Source organism: Papilio polytes, unplaced genomic scaffold (genome assembly GCF_000836215.1).
Source record: "Papilio polytes unplaced genomic scaffold, Ppol_1.0 DF823935.1, whole genome shotgun sequence".
In the NCBI taxonomy this organism is placed as follows: domain Eukaryota; kingdom Metazoa; phylum Arthropoda; class Insecta; order Lepidoptera; family Papilionidae; genus Papilio; species Papilio polytes.
The window spans coordinates 1626071-1646603 of NW_013525269.1; the positions used below are offsets into that span (position 1 = coordinate 1626071).

General features: G+C 32.7%; 2 protein-coding genes across 2 annotated transcripts; both read right to left on the minus strand.

Moving 5' to 3' along the window:
* Positions 1–170: 170 nt before the first annotated feature.
* On the minus strand, positions 171–15831 carry LOC106101900 (protein lunapark-B). Its single transcript, XM_013281256.1, has 9 exons — positions 15475–15831; positions 8286–8521; positions 7664–7796; positions 7089–7209; positions 5366–5490; positions 4715–4844; positions 3933–4076; positions 3243–3332; positions 171–3076 (listed from the first exon to the last, which is right to left on the minus strand). The coding sequence occupies exons 1-9, from the start codon at positions 15499–15501 to the stop codon at positions 2997–2999; spliced, it is 1086 nt and encodes a 361-aa protein (XP_013136710.1). The 5' UTR covers positions 15502–15831; the 3' UTR covers positions 171–2996.
* Positions 15832–16393: 562 nt separating this feature from the next.
* LOC106101849 lies at positions 16394–19467 on the minus strand. The gene is made up of 9 exons (XM_013281190.1): positions 19252–19467; positions 18759–18888; positions 18426–18530; positions 18121–18256; positions 17904–17989; positions 17520–17729; positions 17026–17233; positions 16794–16879; positions 16394–16633 (listed from the first exon to the last, which is right to left on the minus strand). The coding sequence occupies exons 1-9, from the start codon at positions 19336–19338 to the stop codon at positions 16440–16442; spliced, it is 1242 nt and encodes a 413-aa protein (XP_013136644.1). The 5' UTR covers positions 19339–19467; the 3' UTR covers positions 16394–16439.
* Positions 19468–20533: the final 1066 nt, after the last annotated feature.

Genomic DNA, 20533 nt, shown 5'->3' on the forward strand with positions numbered 1-20533 from the left:
ATATAACTAGCTTTTTTGAGCTTTCGTTTTAAAAGGTGTAGTTCTTATTTTACCCGCCCGGCGCTAGCATTTATCTTATTCGGTAAATCTAGCACATTAGTCAAGTGCATGGATACTGGCACCAGTTTAGTTAATTGTTTTAACAGGAGGGGTTAAATAAAAGTCTAATAAACTGGGTACTTATAATATTCATGTTATAAAACAGCTAAAACACGATACAAGCAATAATAAATAACAAATTCAACAACTTCCTGTCACTTTATTTACAAACCTAGATAATTTGTAGTACAGATTAAGTAATTTACGGAGACGTTTTGTCACGGATTCCCATCCAATACCATGCTGATCAGAATATACATTTTATGTGCCAAATGTTTAAACAAATCATAAACATATTACAAAGAAACCAAAACCTCTCGTCAACAAAAACAAACTCTACCATCCTTTATGATGTTCCCTTCTATGTACCGCAAACGGCACTAAATTGATAATTGAATCAGTTCTATGTTAGACCAAAACTATTACTACCTTGAAATTATTTTATTTCTAGCTCTCTATTAAAAAAACGTCTGAAATCAGTATTGCCTTATACATTAAAAGAAAAATGTTTAAATACATTTGTTATAATTACTAGTCTCGTAAATTGACTGCTTTTAATTTAAAATTAAGTAATATTGCAAAAGTATAATAGCAAGCATCCTTAATTTAAATCCTTAGTAAGAAACAGTACCAAATTGTATTCACAATAATTCAAATAAATCACCAAGGGTTTTCCTCAGCAAGTCAAGCAATATTGTCACAAGTCACAAAAAATATCAAAGATGAAGCAGTGACAGAAGTGCTCTGAATAAAAGTTTGTATGTCTTTTAAAAACCTGTCTAATATACGAATTCTGAAACAGATTGGGTGAAAATAAAATTAAATCCCTCATTTCTTGACTTTCAACCTTATCACCATATTTTAGGACTATTTATTATCTTTTCGACAATCCTAATTACCATCGCTAATCATCTAAAAATCTAAAAAGCAACTTTATTTCGAATTATTTAATAATTGAGACACTTTCATTTGTACATTTTTCCATTAACAATTCTGAACAACCCCAAAACCGACAGTCACAGTCACCCATTTTTTTATTATTTCCAAGCTTTAATGGTCCAAATAAATCAACAAATGACTAGATAAAGCATTTGAGTATATTTGCTTCGATATAAATAAATAAGGGAAATTTTGTTTTACATTTTTACATTTAGAAATACACGCATATATAAAATGAATATACTCAAAATAATTGTTGTTATAACATCACTAATATTTAACGAAACATAATAAAAGCAATTGGGAGCAAAGTATCTGCCTTTTTTAACATGATTTTTAAATTAAAATAATAATAAAATTAACAATTTTAAACCGATTTAAATTTAATGCTTCATTTTAGTTCAGCTTAATTCAATGTTCAAAATCAGATTCAGACATAGACAGATATGGAGTAGCTAAAAAACAAGACACACCAAAAGGAATTTCTAACTCTTGTAACACTCCAAAAAACAAGAGAATCGACAAATTTAAACTACTCCATACATTTCTTGTCTTTAGTTACGTAAACTCCAAAATCCGTCCTTTAGTTTGGAAAAGAATAGCATGATCTATTAAGTAGCATACCAAATATACAAATAAAAACATGCAAAAAAAAACATACATTTACTATGAATACAATCTAAATTAAATCTACTTTAAGATTCAAATTAATAACTTAAGAAAGATTTTAATATATAACCGTGGGCAAACTACACTGTGTTAACTAGCATCATATCAACACAAGAGTATGCTATAATAAATAGAGTAGAGTACATATTTTATCAGAATTCTAACAGAGCAAAAACGCCTTTCACAACTTTTATTGGATTTTCTTTCTGATTTATGGTTTTTAAATGTATTTACTACAATCACTATTACAATATTTACTATAGTTTCTAATCAAAGTATTAAAATCTTATTGTAAACATGAATTGTCAATAAATCCGAGATGGTCGATGTTAAAAAAAAAGTTCAGCAAACAAAAATTTGCTGATAAATTTTTCACAATTATCAAGATAACTAAGATCTTTAACAAATATTTTATAATTTTTGTATTTAGTTGTTAGTTTTTATATTATTGCTTAATGTCGATATGAAAGAATATCGATATAATATTCGATTACAATGCACCATCGACCATCCCTAATGAATATTCAAGATGGCGGTGTTTATCACAACTGTCATCGCGGAAAAGTTTGTAAGGCACATAATTTACTTTTGCAATCATCAAAATGTGTAGGTATATTTAATTCAATCATCGCACCATATTCTAATATTATTAATTTAAGCGTATATATCAACTATTTATTTTGTTAAGACATAAAAAGTTTCAAAAATTTGCTATAACATGTTTTCCTCGAGATAAGATTTATAACATATTGTAAAATTAGTAAACGAAAACCAAAAGTCTAATTTTGGACTATTTACGGCTACACAATTTACAATACTATATTTTAACAAGATTTCGAAATTATACAAGTTAACGAATTTACGACATTTTTGTAAAAATTATAGCAAAATTATTATGGACCATAACAAAACTTCTAAAAAAGTATCTGGAATGAATTATAAACAACCAATCTATTTTTGAAACTTATTCAAGCAAACTAGCCAGTAAGCAGTTGCAATCGTCTGATATCGATATTTATAAAGGGCACTGTAAACGGTCAAATTCTAAATGTTTGTATTTTTGTATGACACATTTGAAGAAAAGCTACATCAAACAAATTCGTCAAACACATTTGAACGTTTACAGAACCTTTATCATTGAATCGTCATAAAATCGATGAAATAAATGTTTTTTCATAAATAATAGACATTTTAGTTAAATAGTGTAGTTCCATGTAGTTCTCCGGCGCCGCTCGGTTGCCGAGGGGAGGGACCACGAGGGGAAAGGAAATGGATGAATTGACAAAAGCTCAGTCTTCTTTCTTCTCAGTAGGGGATTTCGGTTCTTCTTCTTCCGAAGAAGGGGGTCGTTCTATTTCGCATTCAGATACTGAAAAAAAATCATTACTTAGTCTCACGTTTTACAAATATGTATATGAAATCTTACTACTATTATAAGTTTCTTTTGTTTTTTTTTTTTAGTTTCAAGGACGGAGTCGCGTGCGAAAGGTAGTAAACATTCGTAAAAACATTATTTTATGTATGACTATAATTACCGTCCATATTTTCAGGATTCAATATATTATTTCTTCTTTCTTCCTCACTATCGCTTGTGTTACTATCAGCTGATGAATCGTCGCCGGAATCTGCAATAAAAAAAAAAACATTATTTATAATCTATGCATTAAATGATTCTGCCCAACCCCAGGGGATTTAAAACTGTAAAATACATATAAAACCATCCAAGATAAAGATAGATATAGAATAATTGGGTTTCAGGAACATTCTATAAAATAGTTAGGATATCTTCTATTGGCAACATCAACAAACATATAGCAATTTTTTGTTTTGTCATGTTCATCTTTATTTTACCGGTATTATGGGATTATTCCCAACCGTCACCCCGCTCTGTCCCTACGTGAGAATAAAAGGTTTCATCCGTCCCACCTTTGAGTCCCACTATCACCAATAAGGTGACATATGGAACCATTATCAAATAAAATAAGTTCCAACCGTCCCCTCGTCGCAAATGGTAGGACATATAAAACTTTTTGTTCCCATCTGTCTCCACATGGGGACTGAGCGGGGTGACGGTTGGGAATAATCCGGAATATGCAACTTCACAAACAAGAGAGCTAAATAACTCCCCATAGACTCAAAAAAAATAGCTAAGCTGTACATATAAAAATAAACAAACGGGGCTATAAGACATATGAATGGTATGTCTCTAGATGCAGTATACTTACTGGTGATGACGTTGGAGATGGGCAGCAGCGGGCGCGCGGGGCGCAGCGGCGGCGCGGCGGGCCGCTGCTTGCGCGCGGGGTTCAGCCGGCCGCAGTACGCGCACGAGTACGACACGTACTCGAACTCCTCCACCATCGCCATACCTACATACATACACACATGTTTCTTTGGCACATGTCAATTTAATTAATTAAAATGATTTGGTTTATTTTATAACAAAAGATGAAGCTTATCATGATTTTGTAAAATATTTTATAACATGAGATGATAGATAAATTTGACAACTAACATAGCACCTTTCAAAGAAGTTACCGATGAAAAAATGTTGTTCACTATCTCTAGGCTATATATTTCTTAAATTTCTTTGATCACAAATATAATAGCATAAACTCACTTCTTAGATATATAGGATGTCAGAAACCACTGTACATTTTTAATATACTATTTTTTTAATAAAAAAAAAGCCCTACACTAACGACATACTACACTATATATTTTTTGACTCTATCGCATAGGGGTAAATGAATTGGAAAAAGCTATCAAGATGGAAAGGGACAATAAATACAATTCCAATAGCAGCAAAACAACAAGGTTGCCATGGTTACTTATAAACAATTCTCAGCCAACATCAAGATTCACTGTTGTCATTGAAATTTCACATTTGCAAAAGAAAATTTTACAAATGTAATGAAATAGATCACATAATGTCATACAGATGAAAACGCACGGGAACAGCTAGTATATATTTCGCATATTTTACACAACAATAAAATTAACCAACCGTTATGGGAGAAACATTCCGAACATATAAGCGCCATGCGGTGATTGGGTCCGTCCTTCATCAAATAATCTATCACTTTGTCTAAAGTCGATCTGTTTCTATCCAACAAGGGCCGAGGAAGTTGATTTGACTGCAAAAGAAAATAAAAAAGTCATACACACATGAAATAGACAAATAGCATGTACAAATATTCTTTAAGAAACAGTTCCTTACTTATCCTAAATTATAAACTGATAGATTAAAACATTACATTTGATGCGATTTTTTACTCTTTAGAAGTGGATGAAGATTATTTATTACAGTGTCCAATATCACTAGTCAAAACCAGTCTTAAACCATAATCGGAAAACTACAAAATTGACAACTAAAATTATCTCGGGAGCAGCCCTTTACTGGCATAGACTGTGCCCGCTGGCGCCAGTTGCACTTTTGACAACTGGCCTACTATACTTATATTATAAAGAGGAAAGATTTGTACTTTGAACTTTTATATGTATTCATTCAACTAAAATCTACTGGACCGATTTCATAAATTCTTTTATTGTTTTTATTATTTTTTATGACTGACATTTTTTATTATTTTTTAAAATTTCATGTGGTTAACCCAACTGGTTGTCTTAAGACAACATTCAGAGTAAATAATCAACATACTCGAAGTCTTGGTCCTTTGTATAATGCAGTGGTCGTGTTGTTCATGGGCACCAAATTCATGTTACGGTTCACGGGTGTAGATGTCTGCAACGCCAACTGCTTCTGTCGGAATGGCACTGGTGTTGCTGGAAATATACAGAAAATAGTCAATTCTCATATTGTCTACACTAAATATTATAACGATACGAGAGTTGATGTTGACGTACATTTGTCTCCTTTTACACTAATATTTTAAGGAAAGATTTGTGTTTTTTTTAAACAAATAAACTTAAAAAACTACTGGAATAATTACAAAAATAATTGTGCTATTAAATAGCTAAATTATCACTAAGCCCTATGTTAGTATATTTATTTTATTCCGAGCTATGTCGCGGGAAAAGGTAGTCTCTTACAAAAATATTCTATAATTTCGCTTAATTATCAAGATATCAAAATGGAAACTATTTTCTATTGGTAAAAAAAAATAAGTAAGATAATTTTGAGCTCTAAGTGGCACCATTAAGGTTGAAAATCGTATTCATTGACAAAAGTTATGTGGGACATATAGCTAACAATCAATGAAGAGCATATACGGGGTTGGCCATGACAGAGACAAAACTATTCGACTATATTACGAATTTGTTCATACTATTCATAGACAATTGTACATAGACATGAATAATAAGAACACTATGTAAGGGGAATTCCCGTTACGATTACGACAAAACATATGACAATGCTTACTGGAGCAATTTATCTGAACGTGTACCATGAGCAGTAATATTTATGACGTATTCTAGAACTATAAATAGATCCTAACATAGTTATTGTAATAATAAATAATCAGTTTTGTTAACATTTCATTTTTGTTAAGATTATTACTAAATTTGTTTAAATTCAACCATATTACACTTATCCTTGTATTTGGAGTATAGAAATCTTTTTTATTTATATAAAATCGTATATCAAATTAATTTATAAGGTTTGGGTCGTTTAAAAAATCAAAATTATTTCAATACATTTATTTAAAAGTAAAAAACAAATTAATTAAAATTAGGACAAAATTGCATGCAATTATTCTAATTAAATAATCTCATTAAACTAAAGTTTAAAAAATCTTTATTAAAAACATTTAATTTTAAAATACTTTAATTTATGTAACATTTTTATTGTACTTCAAGATTAAAATTATTAGTTTACAAGTAATGGTTTAATATATTTTTTATTACATTTTACTGATTCAAAACATAATTATTATAGTACATAACAAATTCATTACCCAAAGAATGTAAAAAGGCCTAAATTACTAAATAAATAACATTGCATTTTTATTCAATTTAATATCACATAAATAATCTTCCTAATGAACGTAAGACACTAGTAAACGTGTGTAAATCAGTTCTGAACCGGTCAACAGATCCGTTGAGCTATGGATCAATTAGCAGCTCACGACTCAACTTGATGTCTAACTGGGAGTTGATGAGCCGCGAACTGACTGGTGATTCGAAACACAAGAAAATTAAACCTCTATACAGGTTTGAGCTGATCTGTGAACCGATTCACTGATCTGCTTCACCTCTGCGAGTGAACTGATCCGCAGTTTTAGTTGAGTAACCCATGTCTATATAGCGAACGAAATAACCATCCTTGCGATCATTTAGTTTTCAAGCAACATGATGATAATCTATACGTGTTTTTCTGTAAGGTTTAAAAATGATATCGTACCAACTTGTAACTGATCTACCTGGTGCGGAATTAGGTGCGTTGTTCACGTTGTTTGGTGACGTTATAGCCGGCAGTAAAGGTTTGAGGGCGTTCGATTGCTCCTCCGGACCACCGTATTTGTCAAGAATCTCTTTAGCAACCTGCAATGGAATGAAAATGCTTATTTTAATCGCGTAGAGCAATTGTGCCAATATTTCTAACTAGCTTTCACCCGCGACGGAATTTAAAAAAAAACAGTAAGTAGCGTATGTCTTCTTCCAGACTATCCTCTACATTTCCAAATTTCATTAAGATCCGTTCAGCAGTTTAGACCTCAATTTCTAACATACATCCATCCACACAGACCTTCGAATATTAGTAAGCAGTGAAACTTACAAGAATGTTTTTTTTTTTCTTTTTAAATCATTACATGTAGATTTAAACTACTGATAAAGTTATTTCTTTCAGTGAACAAATAATCGTTTATTACTTATTGTTCTTTGGCTATAGTATGGAAAAATTGTATCACAAGTTTTGCGATAGATTACTCTCACAATTTCGCAAATACTATTGAAAATACAAGTAATATAGATTACAAATACACATTAAAGTTACCTTATATGTTTCAGTATTCATAACTTCTTCTAGAATCTTCTTCTTTTCTTCTCTCATCGTCTTTAGTTTAATTTTATTCTTGTTCAATGACCATGTGTAATACCACGATATCGTAGCGCGAATGAAAAATACTCTGTAATGAAAAGAGATGCCATTATTTTAAGAGGTATGACACTTAAGGCTACTAACTTTTAATAATACCTGTACAATTAAGAGCGGGCACACACCTTTTACTAAACCATCGCAAAACTGCTGTGCGATTGTCGATTGTTTCGCAGTCCAATCAACTGTTTAGTTGCACAACTAAAAATCGGGGCGTGTGCTCTTCTCCATACAAGCTCACAGGAATCAAAGCGAGACTAAACAGTTGTGCGTGAGTTTAGTCAAAGAGTGCGCGCTCTAACTGTACAAAATGTATAGTCCAACCACGACATCTTGGTGGATTGTCAACACAGTGTTAAATGAAATAATTTGATTAGTTGATAGTACTCTTTGAATATTTTACTATATTTGAAATGTTTAATGATGTTTTATCGAACAATTCATTTATCAGACACGTTATAGTCGTAATAATATTGACGTTGTTAAATAAACAATCGGGCAAATTAAAATTGGTACTTACAATATTGGCAACACTAGCAGCGGGGAGGCGTAGAGCAAGGAATGCAGCCAGTGCTGACTACGGCCGACGTACACGTAGTAGTACAGTACAGCGAGCAGTACGTACAAGCCCACGGAGTACGCCATGACATAGCCGACCACTCGCCGGTGCGTTTGCTCCTTGCAGTGTCCATCTCGCTCGATGCTCTTTATGTTTGACTCCAACCGTTCGAGGATCTCTGATGTTGTTTTCTTACGCTGGAAAATATATTTTCATTAGGATCTACAAAGACATATTTTGGTAGTTAATATTAATTTGGAAGGTATTACATTTACATTGAAATATTTAGTCCCTGTTGTAGACTGTAATTTAAACTACTATTCTTGAAAACTAGCTGTTTGTAACCGCAGACTGTTACAAACCGCAGTATATTCGTATCATTGGCTAATCAGGATAAGTACGTAAACTTCGTTTTTTTTTTATTTTTTAAAATTTCTATTTTAATAGATTTACATCCGACGAAAATAATTTTGAATGCGTAATCGTCATCATTTTGGGCTATCCGATAGTTATCCAGTCGACTCCAGCCAAAACAAAAATATCACTAGACGTGATCTATTACGTAGGCCACCGTTAATAGACATTGCATTATCCACTGAAATAGAAAGATTGATTAACTTCAGATTACTATTTTGCAAACATGTGCTTTGAAAAACATCAAGCTGATTTATAACACGTATACCCTAATATCTACAACATTAGATATTACTGGAGAAGCGTTGTGGACCATTGAACGAAAACATTCATTTACTGAAAGACTTCACATTCTAACTTCAAATTTACGTATCGTCGGGTTTAACATCAGTGTCGTATCAGAACAATGTAGTCGTTTGTTTTTTTCCGTCATTTTATAGCCAACGTTAATTGAATTGGCTGCCCTACTGAATACGATAGGTAACTACTACATTGGAAACTGCATACAATTGGCATGAAACAACTAAATGTAAACAGGTGAATTGTTATTTCGTAACTCGTGCCTAAGAATATTCTATACAAATGTCGGTCGTCAACCTCTCACATATAATGATTGACGTAAATGTAACACAATTTATATAATTAAAATTACACCTGTCGCCTAGAGACTTAAGCAAAATTATTGATTTTAATTTTCACATTCTTATTCCCATCTATAAATACGCTACATGATGGTTTAGTTTTTAAATTCCGGGTCAATATAGCTCACTTCGGTATATTATAGGCTTGTTATATTTTGTTTTCATAACTAATACATGTTTAAATGAACATAAAGTTGTTAAGAAACTCGTGTTACCATGAATGTGGGTGAAAGAAGTTATATCTACTTTCTTTCATAATAATATCGGTACGACTTTCGTGCCTAAGTTATTCCTCGCAATCTACCTCGAAACCATCTGTTACATTTTCTGTCAATAGCCCGAGCTTTGCCCGAGCTGTCACAAACCCGACGATGTAATACACCAAAATTACAGGAATCTTTTCATAATGTTATAAAAAAATAGATTTACGCAGCATATCGGGCGTAAAGATTTGTTTTCTTATAAATTTTGTCGAAGACAAATATTTCTTTCACGAATTTTCGTGCTAGCTATAAATGTCCTCGAAATATTTCATCACATCATCAAAAGCAAAACGTCTTGTTGAAATTAATACAAAACTTGTCCCAAGTATTCAAGTAGCTTTAACAAGAATCTTCGTGAAACATAAAGAGTAAATCTAAGAATATACTGTATTTTAAATTTGGCGAAAACGAAAGTTCAGATGAAGAGAGTGTGACGAATCATTTTATTTTCAATGGTTTTAGTCTGTCATTCGAGATTGCACTTTTATGTTGAACAAATTGTTTATTTGTCAAAACGAAGTAAACATTATTACTTAGAGCGCAGTAACTTGCTTGAACACAACGCTTCTACAATTTGTGTAATATTTTATTGGCACTGAATGTTATTTATTCCAGTCAACTAAATGGAAAAATCTAGAAGAAAATATTTACGAACATACTAGTACAAATAAATTCGCCTTATGGGCAACAAAAATCATGAAATGAAACTTTCTTCCATGCACAATATTCAGTGTAAGGTGAAAGTATGCTAGGATAGAGATCTCGAGTGCAACGACCCATACAGGGCGGTATGAAAGACTTCATACATACCCACACAATATGGATATTAACCTCTAGAGGAACTGGTTTGTGGCCTACAGGACTTTCTAGTCAGTATAGTACTAATTTAGTTATTTTACGAATCGTTCATTATAACTTTTAACAGGGGCGCTAATTATACTTCATACTATTATTATAATTGTAAAAGTTTAGATGGATGGATGTTTGTTAGAGTCTGTAGCCTAAACTGCTGTACGGATATGGATGAAATTTGGTATAGATGCATAGTATAGTCTGGAAGAACACATAGGCTACTCACTTTTTTTTTTAATCTCAAGCGGACTGAGTCGTGGGCGAAAGCTAGTATTATAATAATATTTGACACGTGCTGTCGCCCCCATATTTCGTTAGCGCGGGAAATGGTCGTCTATAACATTACCGATCAGCTCTGACAACACCCCGTAAAAGTCGACTGCTGTAGTTTCGGAGATTACCCGAAACAAACGCTGTTTGTGGACAAACAGATAGAAAAAAATCGTTTTTCGTTATCAGCAACGCAAATACATCATCTTCGCAAAATCTGGATTTTTTATTCGTTACTACATATAGAGAGACTCCAATTTTTTTAACTGTATAGATAATTCGATTTCATAAGTGTTTGTTGTACTTAATAATGTTTTCTGCAGTGGGTGTCGTTCGAGAGTTTAACTTATGAAATTTGAATACAATACATTTCCTTGTGAATGATATTATCATCGTGACAATAGGTTATCGTATTAAAACGGTCGTATAATTTTTATACTAATATGCTTAATAAATAAAAATACACTATTCTCTTATTTAAGAAGTTTGCGAATTCTCACAAAACTTGCTAAATCGAGTATGCCATTATGGGAAATCGAAAACATTATTGGATCGCACCTTCCTCAAAATGTTGCCACACTTTTATTTTCATGATCTGGTAACGGACAATATAAACGGAAGCCGCGTAGAAAACTTCATATCAAGTTGTAAACATTGATTTGATTTGACGGCGGAGGAGACGCATAGGAAGGGGAAATATCCTGTTTATGTGCGTCTCTTCTTTCGTCGATTAAGCGTAGGCAACGCATCTGCAATCGCGGATGTCTATGGGCAACGGTCGCTTCATCAGTTAAGCGGATTCAGGTGGCAGTTTGCTCGTTTGCTACCTTACGATATATAAAAAAAAACAATCTACTACACCTCGCTTCTTAAAATCTCGATAAAAACTCATACGACCTTTTCCAGTCTAATTCTGCACTGACCTACATACACATACATCAGCCTTTGTAATAAAAATGTACGAATAAGATTCATTTCACAATACACAAAGCAACAAGAGTTGAGGTATTATTAACTGAGATGTACTTCTGTAGCAATTATTTTTCGCACATGTGGTAATACATTTTCATTGCCATATTCCTAATTTAAAAATGCAATGCAAATTGTTACCCAAAGAAGTTTCTAGACCGTTTTCCAAAATACTGTCCGAATTTAGTTTGAACCTAATTACCTACCCAGATTGTTAAATATCGAGTATTATGGTGCACTATTATTTAAGGTGTATTACAACATCTTATATCCATAATCTTGTATATTCAAAAGTAATCCGATACGAGATAAGCAAAACACTCGACACCCACAAATATCTCATATTCAGATAATAATAGACAAAACCAGATATTCAGTTTAAGGTCGCAGACAGTATTATTTCTATACATTATTACCGAAAACAAATATGCTTGTATATTTCGACATCGTGGGATAATATTACTAATAAAAAAAACTTATCGTTATTAGAATGTTTTTCGACTAACTTTCCTATCAAAATATTTGCGATAAACAAACAGAAGTCACTATGACTATAGCTTTTTGATCAAAATGTCGATTATTTAAATCGTCGTAAATATGCTTAAATGAAAAATAAGATTACACAATGTCGTAGGGTTTTCCACCAAGTATAGTAAAGTTCGGAACATCATTAGAAATCGTATAGACTAATGCAGTAATTCCAGCCCAGACCTTCCAGGGTTTACAGAGAACTGGTTAGGGGTGAACGATGGCGAGAAATAAGATTGACAAGTAGAAGAAATGTAGTATCAAAGGGTTCATCGAAATCACAAACACATCAACAGGGGTTTACTAGAATAAAATTTGGAGAACTGTACCATAGTAAGAAAATATTTTAGCTTACAAAAATTGTCAACCCTAACTGTTAGCTATTGATCGGTGGTTATAACCGTGCAGTTTGCAATCGAGCGCAGAGATAACTGCAAATAACTGTAATACGAGATGAACACTGGGATTACAGCAGTGGCTTGTTCGGCCAAGCGTGCATCCTAATAGAACACTTATGGTCAATAATAACCATGGAAGACAGCTTTTATAGCAAATAACAATTTGAGACAGATTGCAGAGAAAAGACGTGACAAAAATTAAACATAAAAAATTGGACCCATCTACAAGCACTACCTTTCGGATAAAAAGGATTTTTAAAATCGGTCCATCATTGCCGAAGATATCGCGTAACACACATAAAAAAATCAAACGAATTGAGTACCTCCTTCTTTTGGGAAGTTGGTCAAAAATATCTTCATCACCACCAGATCACCCACTCGTTCCCTATATCACTTACCTCAAGGGATTTTTTCGTGCTCTCTCACACTATTTTAATGGTTTGGATATACCAAAGGTGATAGATTACTACACAAACAGGAAACAGAAGGGTTCACGACAACCATACACAATATAGCCATTTTTTTGCAATTTCTATGACAAAGAACAATATTTAAGTAAAATTTAATGTCTGTGTCTTAGTTAGATTTCATGAACATTGTTCACTTTAGTATACCATTTCTAATTAATCACATTACTAAGGCTTACGTAATAACGTGATGATCAAATGCATAGAGCTTCAATGTTTTATATTGATTTATTTACATAATAGAGAATTGGTAACAATGGTTCTATATGTGTACAATCACCATTGAAAATTAAGAACACCTTCATAGATTACAATATAAATAATGACCACATTACTTATATTGTATACGAGCTATGGCCCGCAAACTCCGTTAGCGTAAATTTAGATCACCTGTTACGCTAATTCGATAGCGCGGAATTTTTAAAATAAGGAGCCAATAATATGCCCACCTATAACAGCTACCCTTGAGTGAAAGTCTAGTCGAAATCGGCCCAGTCGTTCCCTAGATTACTCGGAACAAACGAGGCTTGCGGACAGACAGACAAAAATATTTTAAATGCGATTATTTTTATCAGCAACGCAAATACATCATCTTCCCAAAATCTGGAATTTTTCTTTTGATATTACAAACAGGCACTTCAATTTTCTTATATGTATAGATAGATACCAGGTAGATACATAGTTAGATATAGAAGATATAGACATAGACTATTCAAGTTATTGTACAAGTAACATTTTCCCATAAGATTGTCCACATATTACAGACAGTAATCTATCCATATATAAATTTCTTGCCGATTCATTGAACCCATTTGCAGTTACATGCTTATGATTATCAATACATACAAATGTATAACCCTTAGCATTTATAATATTAGTAAAATAAAGAAATACTGTAAAACACATTCACAATTTTATAGCAAGTAGTAAAAATCAGCTGACATGATGGGAACAGATATAAAAAGTCTATAATCAAAACTAAAATTATTAATGATTCCTATGTATTTTTCACAATGCAGATGTTATTATAGATGATTACTTTCATTGGTATAAACAAAAACATTCATTGTTTTGGTTTTTCATTGTTGAGAGTTGCAAATAGTGACTATAGTCTACTTATATGTAAAGAAAAAACAAGCATGATCAATATGTCATATTGCTTTCATTAGAATTACATGACGGCTGATAGAGATGTATGGAAGAGCAGCACATACTGTGCCGACCGTCCATAAGGGATAAGGGCAAGTGGATGATGCTTTCATTAGAATTACAAGACAGTAACTATTGCTTGCATCTTTGTCTTTGTAATTAATTTAGCCCATGTTACTCACTGATAATATAGCTATTTAATGGTGAAAGATTTTTTTAAATCTGCCCAATAGTTTTTGAATTATTCACATATAAAAATACAAATCTTTCCTCTTTATAATATTAAGTACTAGCTGTTCCAGTGTGGCTTCATCCGCATGAAATGTCACAATTCAAATGCACAAATGACAATTGCTTCCTTGATGTTGGCAGTAACTTATGGTCTCTTTCCCACATTAGGATTTTTATCTAAAATATTTACCCCCAAAGTTTAATGGCGTGAAAATATATAGCCTAAAGTGTGACGTAAGTGTAGGGCTTATTATTAAAAAGGAACTATTCAAAAATATGAAGTGATTGCTGACATCTTAGGCAACAAAGAAGTGTGTGTTTAAGCTTTATTATAATAGTATAGATATATATTAAAGATCAAATAAAAATCATTTACTAATCTGATTAAGAACCAGTTTTATTATCGGGTAAATAGCATTAACAATATTTAAAATGATTTAATTTTGACTTTAAATGTTTAATGCATATCTTATGTATTAAAACTTCATTTTTACAAAGCATGTTTGTAGACAGTTACTATTAAAATACAATATCATTAAGCAAAATTTATTCTTACTTTAGAAGCCAGCATTTTGTGACCTCTAACTCATTCTAATAGGATTATTTCGTGAATTATTACCTATTAAGTTAAGACATAACAGAAATCGCTAAAGAATGTACACAACAAAATAAAAAAATTGGCAAACAGGACAGTGACTTTAAGCTTAAAATTTATTTTTGTTAACATTTAACTTTTACTAATCGCAAATTTTGATTAGAAAGTTAAATTTTTTACATGGTCAGCGCGAAATAATCGTAGTGAAGGTATTACAGAATGGTATGCAGTTGTGGTTACACTTTCTATAATTCTGCTCTATAATTATATTAGATCGGATAGAAGTGAATTGAATTCACGCCAAATCAAAGTAGGAAAATCAACTATCAAAATAGTTTTGGCTACGTTACAAAATAAATCCTCTAATACTCACTCGAAGTTTTGATAAAATCAGCCCCATTTTGCTTCAAAATATCTTCTGTCGTAACTACAAATTGTCAAGCACCAAAAACACTTTACAATTTTTGTTCTATCAGTAGAAAGAAATGTTTGTCGATACAGAAAAACGCAAATTGATGACGAATTGAATTCAGTTCATAACCTGCAATAAGACGCCGACAACGGCACAAGCATTTTAAACAAGAAACCAAGCTTTAAAGGTTCATGCAGTCACTTTTTAATTACATGTCCATAAGAATAAAATACTTTTGTCACCCAAAATTTTACATTGAAATACGAAACAAATAAATAACGAACAAGCAGTCCGTTTACACATCCGTCACTCACTGAAACATTTACCACAGATAAAAATAAAATGTATCGTGATGTGACGTGAAGTTGGTGAGCATTGTTACTTAGTCGAATCGTTTATCATAAGTCGAATTTTTTACTCGATCTTGAAACGATTTTTAAATTTTTACATTTATAGCAATGAATTTATCGAAAACGTGTCTCCATTAGACAGAAGGCTATTTATTCGTATTCGTATCTGCTGGATTCTATTGTTTGCGATCAAGTTTAAGATATGTTGTTTTTCAACCAACTCTCTTCAAATCATAATCGGGTGAGATCCAGAGAATGTAATATTACTACTTACTAGTTTGCATCGGTTTGTTTACTCCGATTATATCTTTACGTCATAACTGTCTTTCCTACACTTATTTATTTGGAGTCATACGTCAATTCATTGTTTATAACTTTCAGACCATGACAATGATACTTATCCCGCCACGCATCAATAATGCTTACAGGTACAAGGTTGCAGGTGAATACATTGATACACTTGTACACGCTTTATTCATAGAACAATGGGTTACTCCAAAGTTTAAAAAAGTAATAATGAAAAAACACAATACAGAAAAATAATTTATTTAGTGTAAATACAAAAGTGTTAGCTTGTTAACATCGCTTCCAATCGCTAGTATAACAACTTAAAGTGTTAACATCAGCTGATTCTGTGCCAATCTGCCTACCATCAGAGTCAACGCAGCGGCATTGTCCCCGGCGGCATTGTATCTTCCTGAAGTTGCCGTTCTTGCAACAGACAGGCTTTTCGTTTGATTGTGTCATAAGAAAAGACGTTTTCGCACATTCTGTAAAAATAGCAAATTAGAGTAACTGTTCTACTAACCATTATAACTGTACTTCGACCTCGATTAAAGGTTTTTAAGAACTTAAATTCAATTGCTTGCAGTTAAAAATGCCACTTCGAAATGACCATCTCTCGATATTAAATTAATAAAGACAACTTACTGCAATCCATATTTATGTAGTTCTCTGTATATGGTTCAACCTCGTAACCTTCTATCTTTTGTCCACGGTCGTCTACACATATTCTTCTGAAAATATAAAATATTAAATAGGTTTATAAACAACTTCGAATAAGGGCACATTAATGATATTTATCCTCCCCTTAGGGCTTGAAAAGATTTGACGACGCCCATGACTAATTTGTCCCAATATGATTATAATTGTTAATACTAACGTTCCATTCCTAGTGTTCAAGACTCTTCCGTGAGTCCCATCTGGCATACATTCAGATACAGTTGTGAAGAAATCAGTAATAAAGCCATTTTCTTCAGCCTGGATGATGATATCTATTTTCGCTTGCATGATTTCGTAGCAAGGAGTTGTGTAATTATACGGTGGTTTGCCCTCACTTTGATTTGGGAACAGATCCAATTCGGCATTGTCTAGAAATTTTTAAACAGCATTTTATTATCGCAACGTTTGATTATATATATGATTTGACAACGTTTGATTATATATATATGATTGTTACGATTCAACCGTCTGACTCGACTTTCGTTCGAGTAATAACTCTACTAATCTGTCAACTAACCACGTAGTATAATGCAAGTCAATTTTTATCTGATTACATCACCATGAATTAATGATGGTGATGTGATCAGATAAAAATTGACGTTCTTCAGTTATTGTGAATTACTGCAATATAACTCAATTGAAATTATTACTTACAACAAGATAATTTCGATATTGGCTCTTTGTCCAAATTGATAGATTTTTCATCACGTATTTTTCCAGTGATTCTGTTTACGCAGTAGCAAGTCCTGCCGATGCACTGAACTGGATGGAAGTTACCATCGGCGGTGCATCTCGGACCAATAACTGGGAACCGTACTCCAGGCGATATTGACTTCTTTATTTTGTAATTTAAACGGGAACAACCTGTAATATAAATATAGGCACACTGTGGAATAAAAAAATAAAAAATCTATTAAGAATCAACTATTAGCATAAATGATCCCTAACCTAAAAGTGGCGATTGACGCTTTGTAATATTCAAAAGGCCTTCTAATTAGCCTTGCATTTGACTTTTCTTTGTTTAAAAAATATATTTACCGCAATGCATATTTTGCATGGTAGTTGCACCCAAATTGAGTCTTTCTCCGAAAATTCTCTCACCATCTTCAGATTGACAGAAACAGCTGTAACAATTAAGGTGTTTATGTTATGTTAAAATATATTGTTAAAATTATTTAGTGTATCGAAATTAACATTTTTTTATTTTTACCTTAGGCCATTATATTTTTTATATTCTACGACAGTTTTAACTTACGTATGAGCAGGTACGCAATGAAAGGCGGCGTAGTTTCCCTTGCCGTCGCAAAGAGGGCGCTGCTCCAACGCACCCGTCTCTCCTCGCAAGTGCCTCGCGTCGTACTCGTCTTGTGCGGTATGACATTTTGAACTCACTGAAAATTGAAAACTGTACTTGGTTACAAATCAATCTATCAAGACATATTATTCTTTGGTGTTAGCAATCTACAGACAAATCCTGCTATGCTACCGTATTGAACCAGAATGTCGTCTAAAGGATGGAAATGGATAGTCAGCAGTGAAGGTATTAAAGTTTAAACGTACTTCTTACACAGGTAAGTTCCTGCGGGTCACATGTCAGTCCGTGGCCGCATCTGCCAACAGTGACCCCCGTGCCTGGACCGCCTGCGCTGCAGTGCGACTCTTTGCCTGAAATAATTATACAGATGTTTATGCGGGATCCTAATAAATCTTCTCTGTCGATCTATGAGTAATATCAGTCGCCATTCCCATTTTAATAATGTTAATGCAAGTAATAGACCTTCTCCTAAGTCAACTCTTGTCTTGATACATTGTATTTAATGCAATGCTATATATATAATAACATTTTTAGAGGCGGAAAACTATTTCTATATCCCAAAAATTAAACATAGTTACCATAAAAAGGCAAGCAGTATTCACAACAGTTGCATATTGTAGGTGAGGGCATCCATAAGCCCGTATGCGTCGCGTTGTTTATCCGGCATTCGTGCGCCGGTGTCGAACACCCTTCTTTGAACCTCTGAGCCTAAAGATTACAGTAAAGCGATGATATGGATGTTTTACTATATTTATTTTATTTTGAAGATTTTCTTCGATTACTTCAGTCTAATTTTATTCAGATTTCAAATAAACAACGCCTGTCGAAAATGTTTCGGCAATTCTTTTTGTTTACATTTTGCGTTGCAACCTTATAATAAAGCTTAAAAGGTAGCACAAAAGTATGGCTTGGTGATTTATTATCTGTGTTGATATTTATACAATTATTTTATGCACCAAATCTCTTTTGTAAAAAATTTAAATTGAGTAAAACTAACAAAACAATTTTATCTGCTTTCAACCATAATGTGTCGCAGTAAACATTGAATTCATAGAATGGTAAAGTACTCACTCTGCAAAATCCCTCTTCACACAAAATACTTGTACAATCAACTTGGTATAACACTAAACAAACAAACAAAAGTTTCACAAATTCCATACTGTACGCGTCAGCATTTCGCTACACTATAAATGAAACAATAAACGTATCAATTTAATAAAATAATTACTATCTGTTCGATCGATTATCTAGGCCCCTATTATAATCTAATCGATATAAATTTTATTCGACCTATTACTGCTATAGTAAGTAGTTTATTTTTAAAAGTTGCACCACTATAGTTATTTAATAGCTATCCATATGTTTACTAATGTAATAAACCTTATATCATATCCGCGGAAATAAAACCAGATTTATGCAAAAAAGAAATAAAGTGATATATTCTGAATTCATGTGAGAATAAGTACTACACATTACGAATGCTTTGAGAATACCCACCTGTATGATACATTCGTAGAAAGATAAATATCGAAAGATAAGTTATGACAAGTGATTGTTATTGGTTGGTGCATTAAATCAAAGCATACATCCAAGAATGAATCAACTATACTGCACTTTATTGTTACTAATTAATTGTTTACTATTTAGCTTAACTGGATTAGATACGTCGGTTGATGAAAAAAAAAACGAGACAATTAATTAATATTTATTTATTTAATAATAAATGTTCAAAAGTCACACACCTATCATACATTTCCGTTACTTACTAAAAAATTTAAGCGCTGTAGTTTTTATTTAGTTCCAATTTATGTTAAAACCTTCGTTGTTATCTTTAAATTAAAAATTTACAATATAAAAGCATAGTTAAGTAAATAGATTTACAGTGGTTAAGCCCGCTTTTACATCTTCGCACGAATGGGCAGCTCGCCCGGTGCAATACCACGACCACACAGGAGACAGGCGTGAAGTGGAAGCAAAGCGTTTCGTCTGATGAGTGTGGTACCGGAGGCCCAACTTTAGTTCCTTTTCCTTCCCATTCTATTCTTATACGAAAAGTATGGAAAGAAAACGTTGATTTGATGGTGCAGGAGACGCATAGGAGGGCAAAAGATCTTTTTTATATGTGTCTCCTCCTCCGTCGAAGGGTAGGCAACGCATCCGCTTTTGCGAATGTCTATGGGCAGCGGTCGCTTGTTCGTTTGCCAACTTATGATGTAAAAAAGTTTTGATAAAAATATTTATAAACTTTACAAATATTTGTTCCATATGTAGGAGATTTCAGTTTCCTATTGCTTGTACTTATCGACGTTATCACAAGCTTGTAGATCTCGTTACGTTATCGTTGCGATAAAGA

Bases quoted from the DNA above. Each gene is read 5' to 3' on its own strand.
- LOC106101900 (XM_013281256.1), bottom strand. From the start codon at position 15,501: ATGGGGCTGATTTTATCAAAACTTCGA. The intron at 7,210-7,663 runs GTAACTTTAATG...ATTCCATTGCAG, and splicing joins TGAATACTGAAACATATAAG to GTTGCTAAAGAGATTCTTGA. The intron at 3,333-3,932 runs GTAAGTATACTG...TTTTTATTGCAG, and splicing joins CATCTCCAACGTCATCACCA to ATTCCGGCGACGATTCATCA.
- LOC106101849 (XM_013281190.1), bottom strand. From the start codon at position 19,338: ATGGAATTTGTGAAACTTTTGTTTGTTTGTTTAGTGTTATACCAAGTT. The intron at 17,730-17,903 runs GTAAATATATTT...TTTATATTACAG, and splicing joins CATGCAAAATATGCATTGCG to GTTGTTCCCGTTTAAATTAC. The intron at 16,634-16,793 runs GTAAGTTGTCTT...CTATTTTTACAG, and splicing joins CTACATAAATATGGATTGCA to AATGTGCGAAAACGTCTTTT.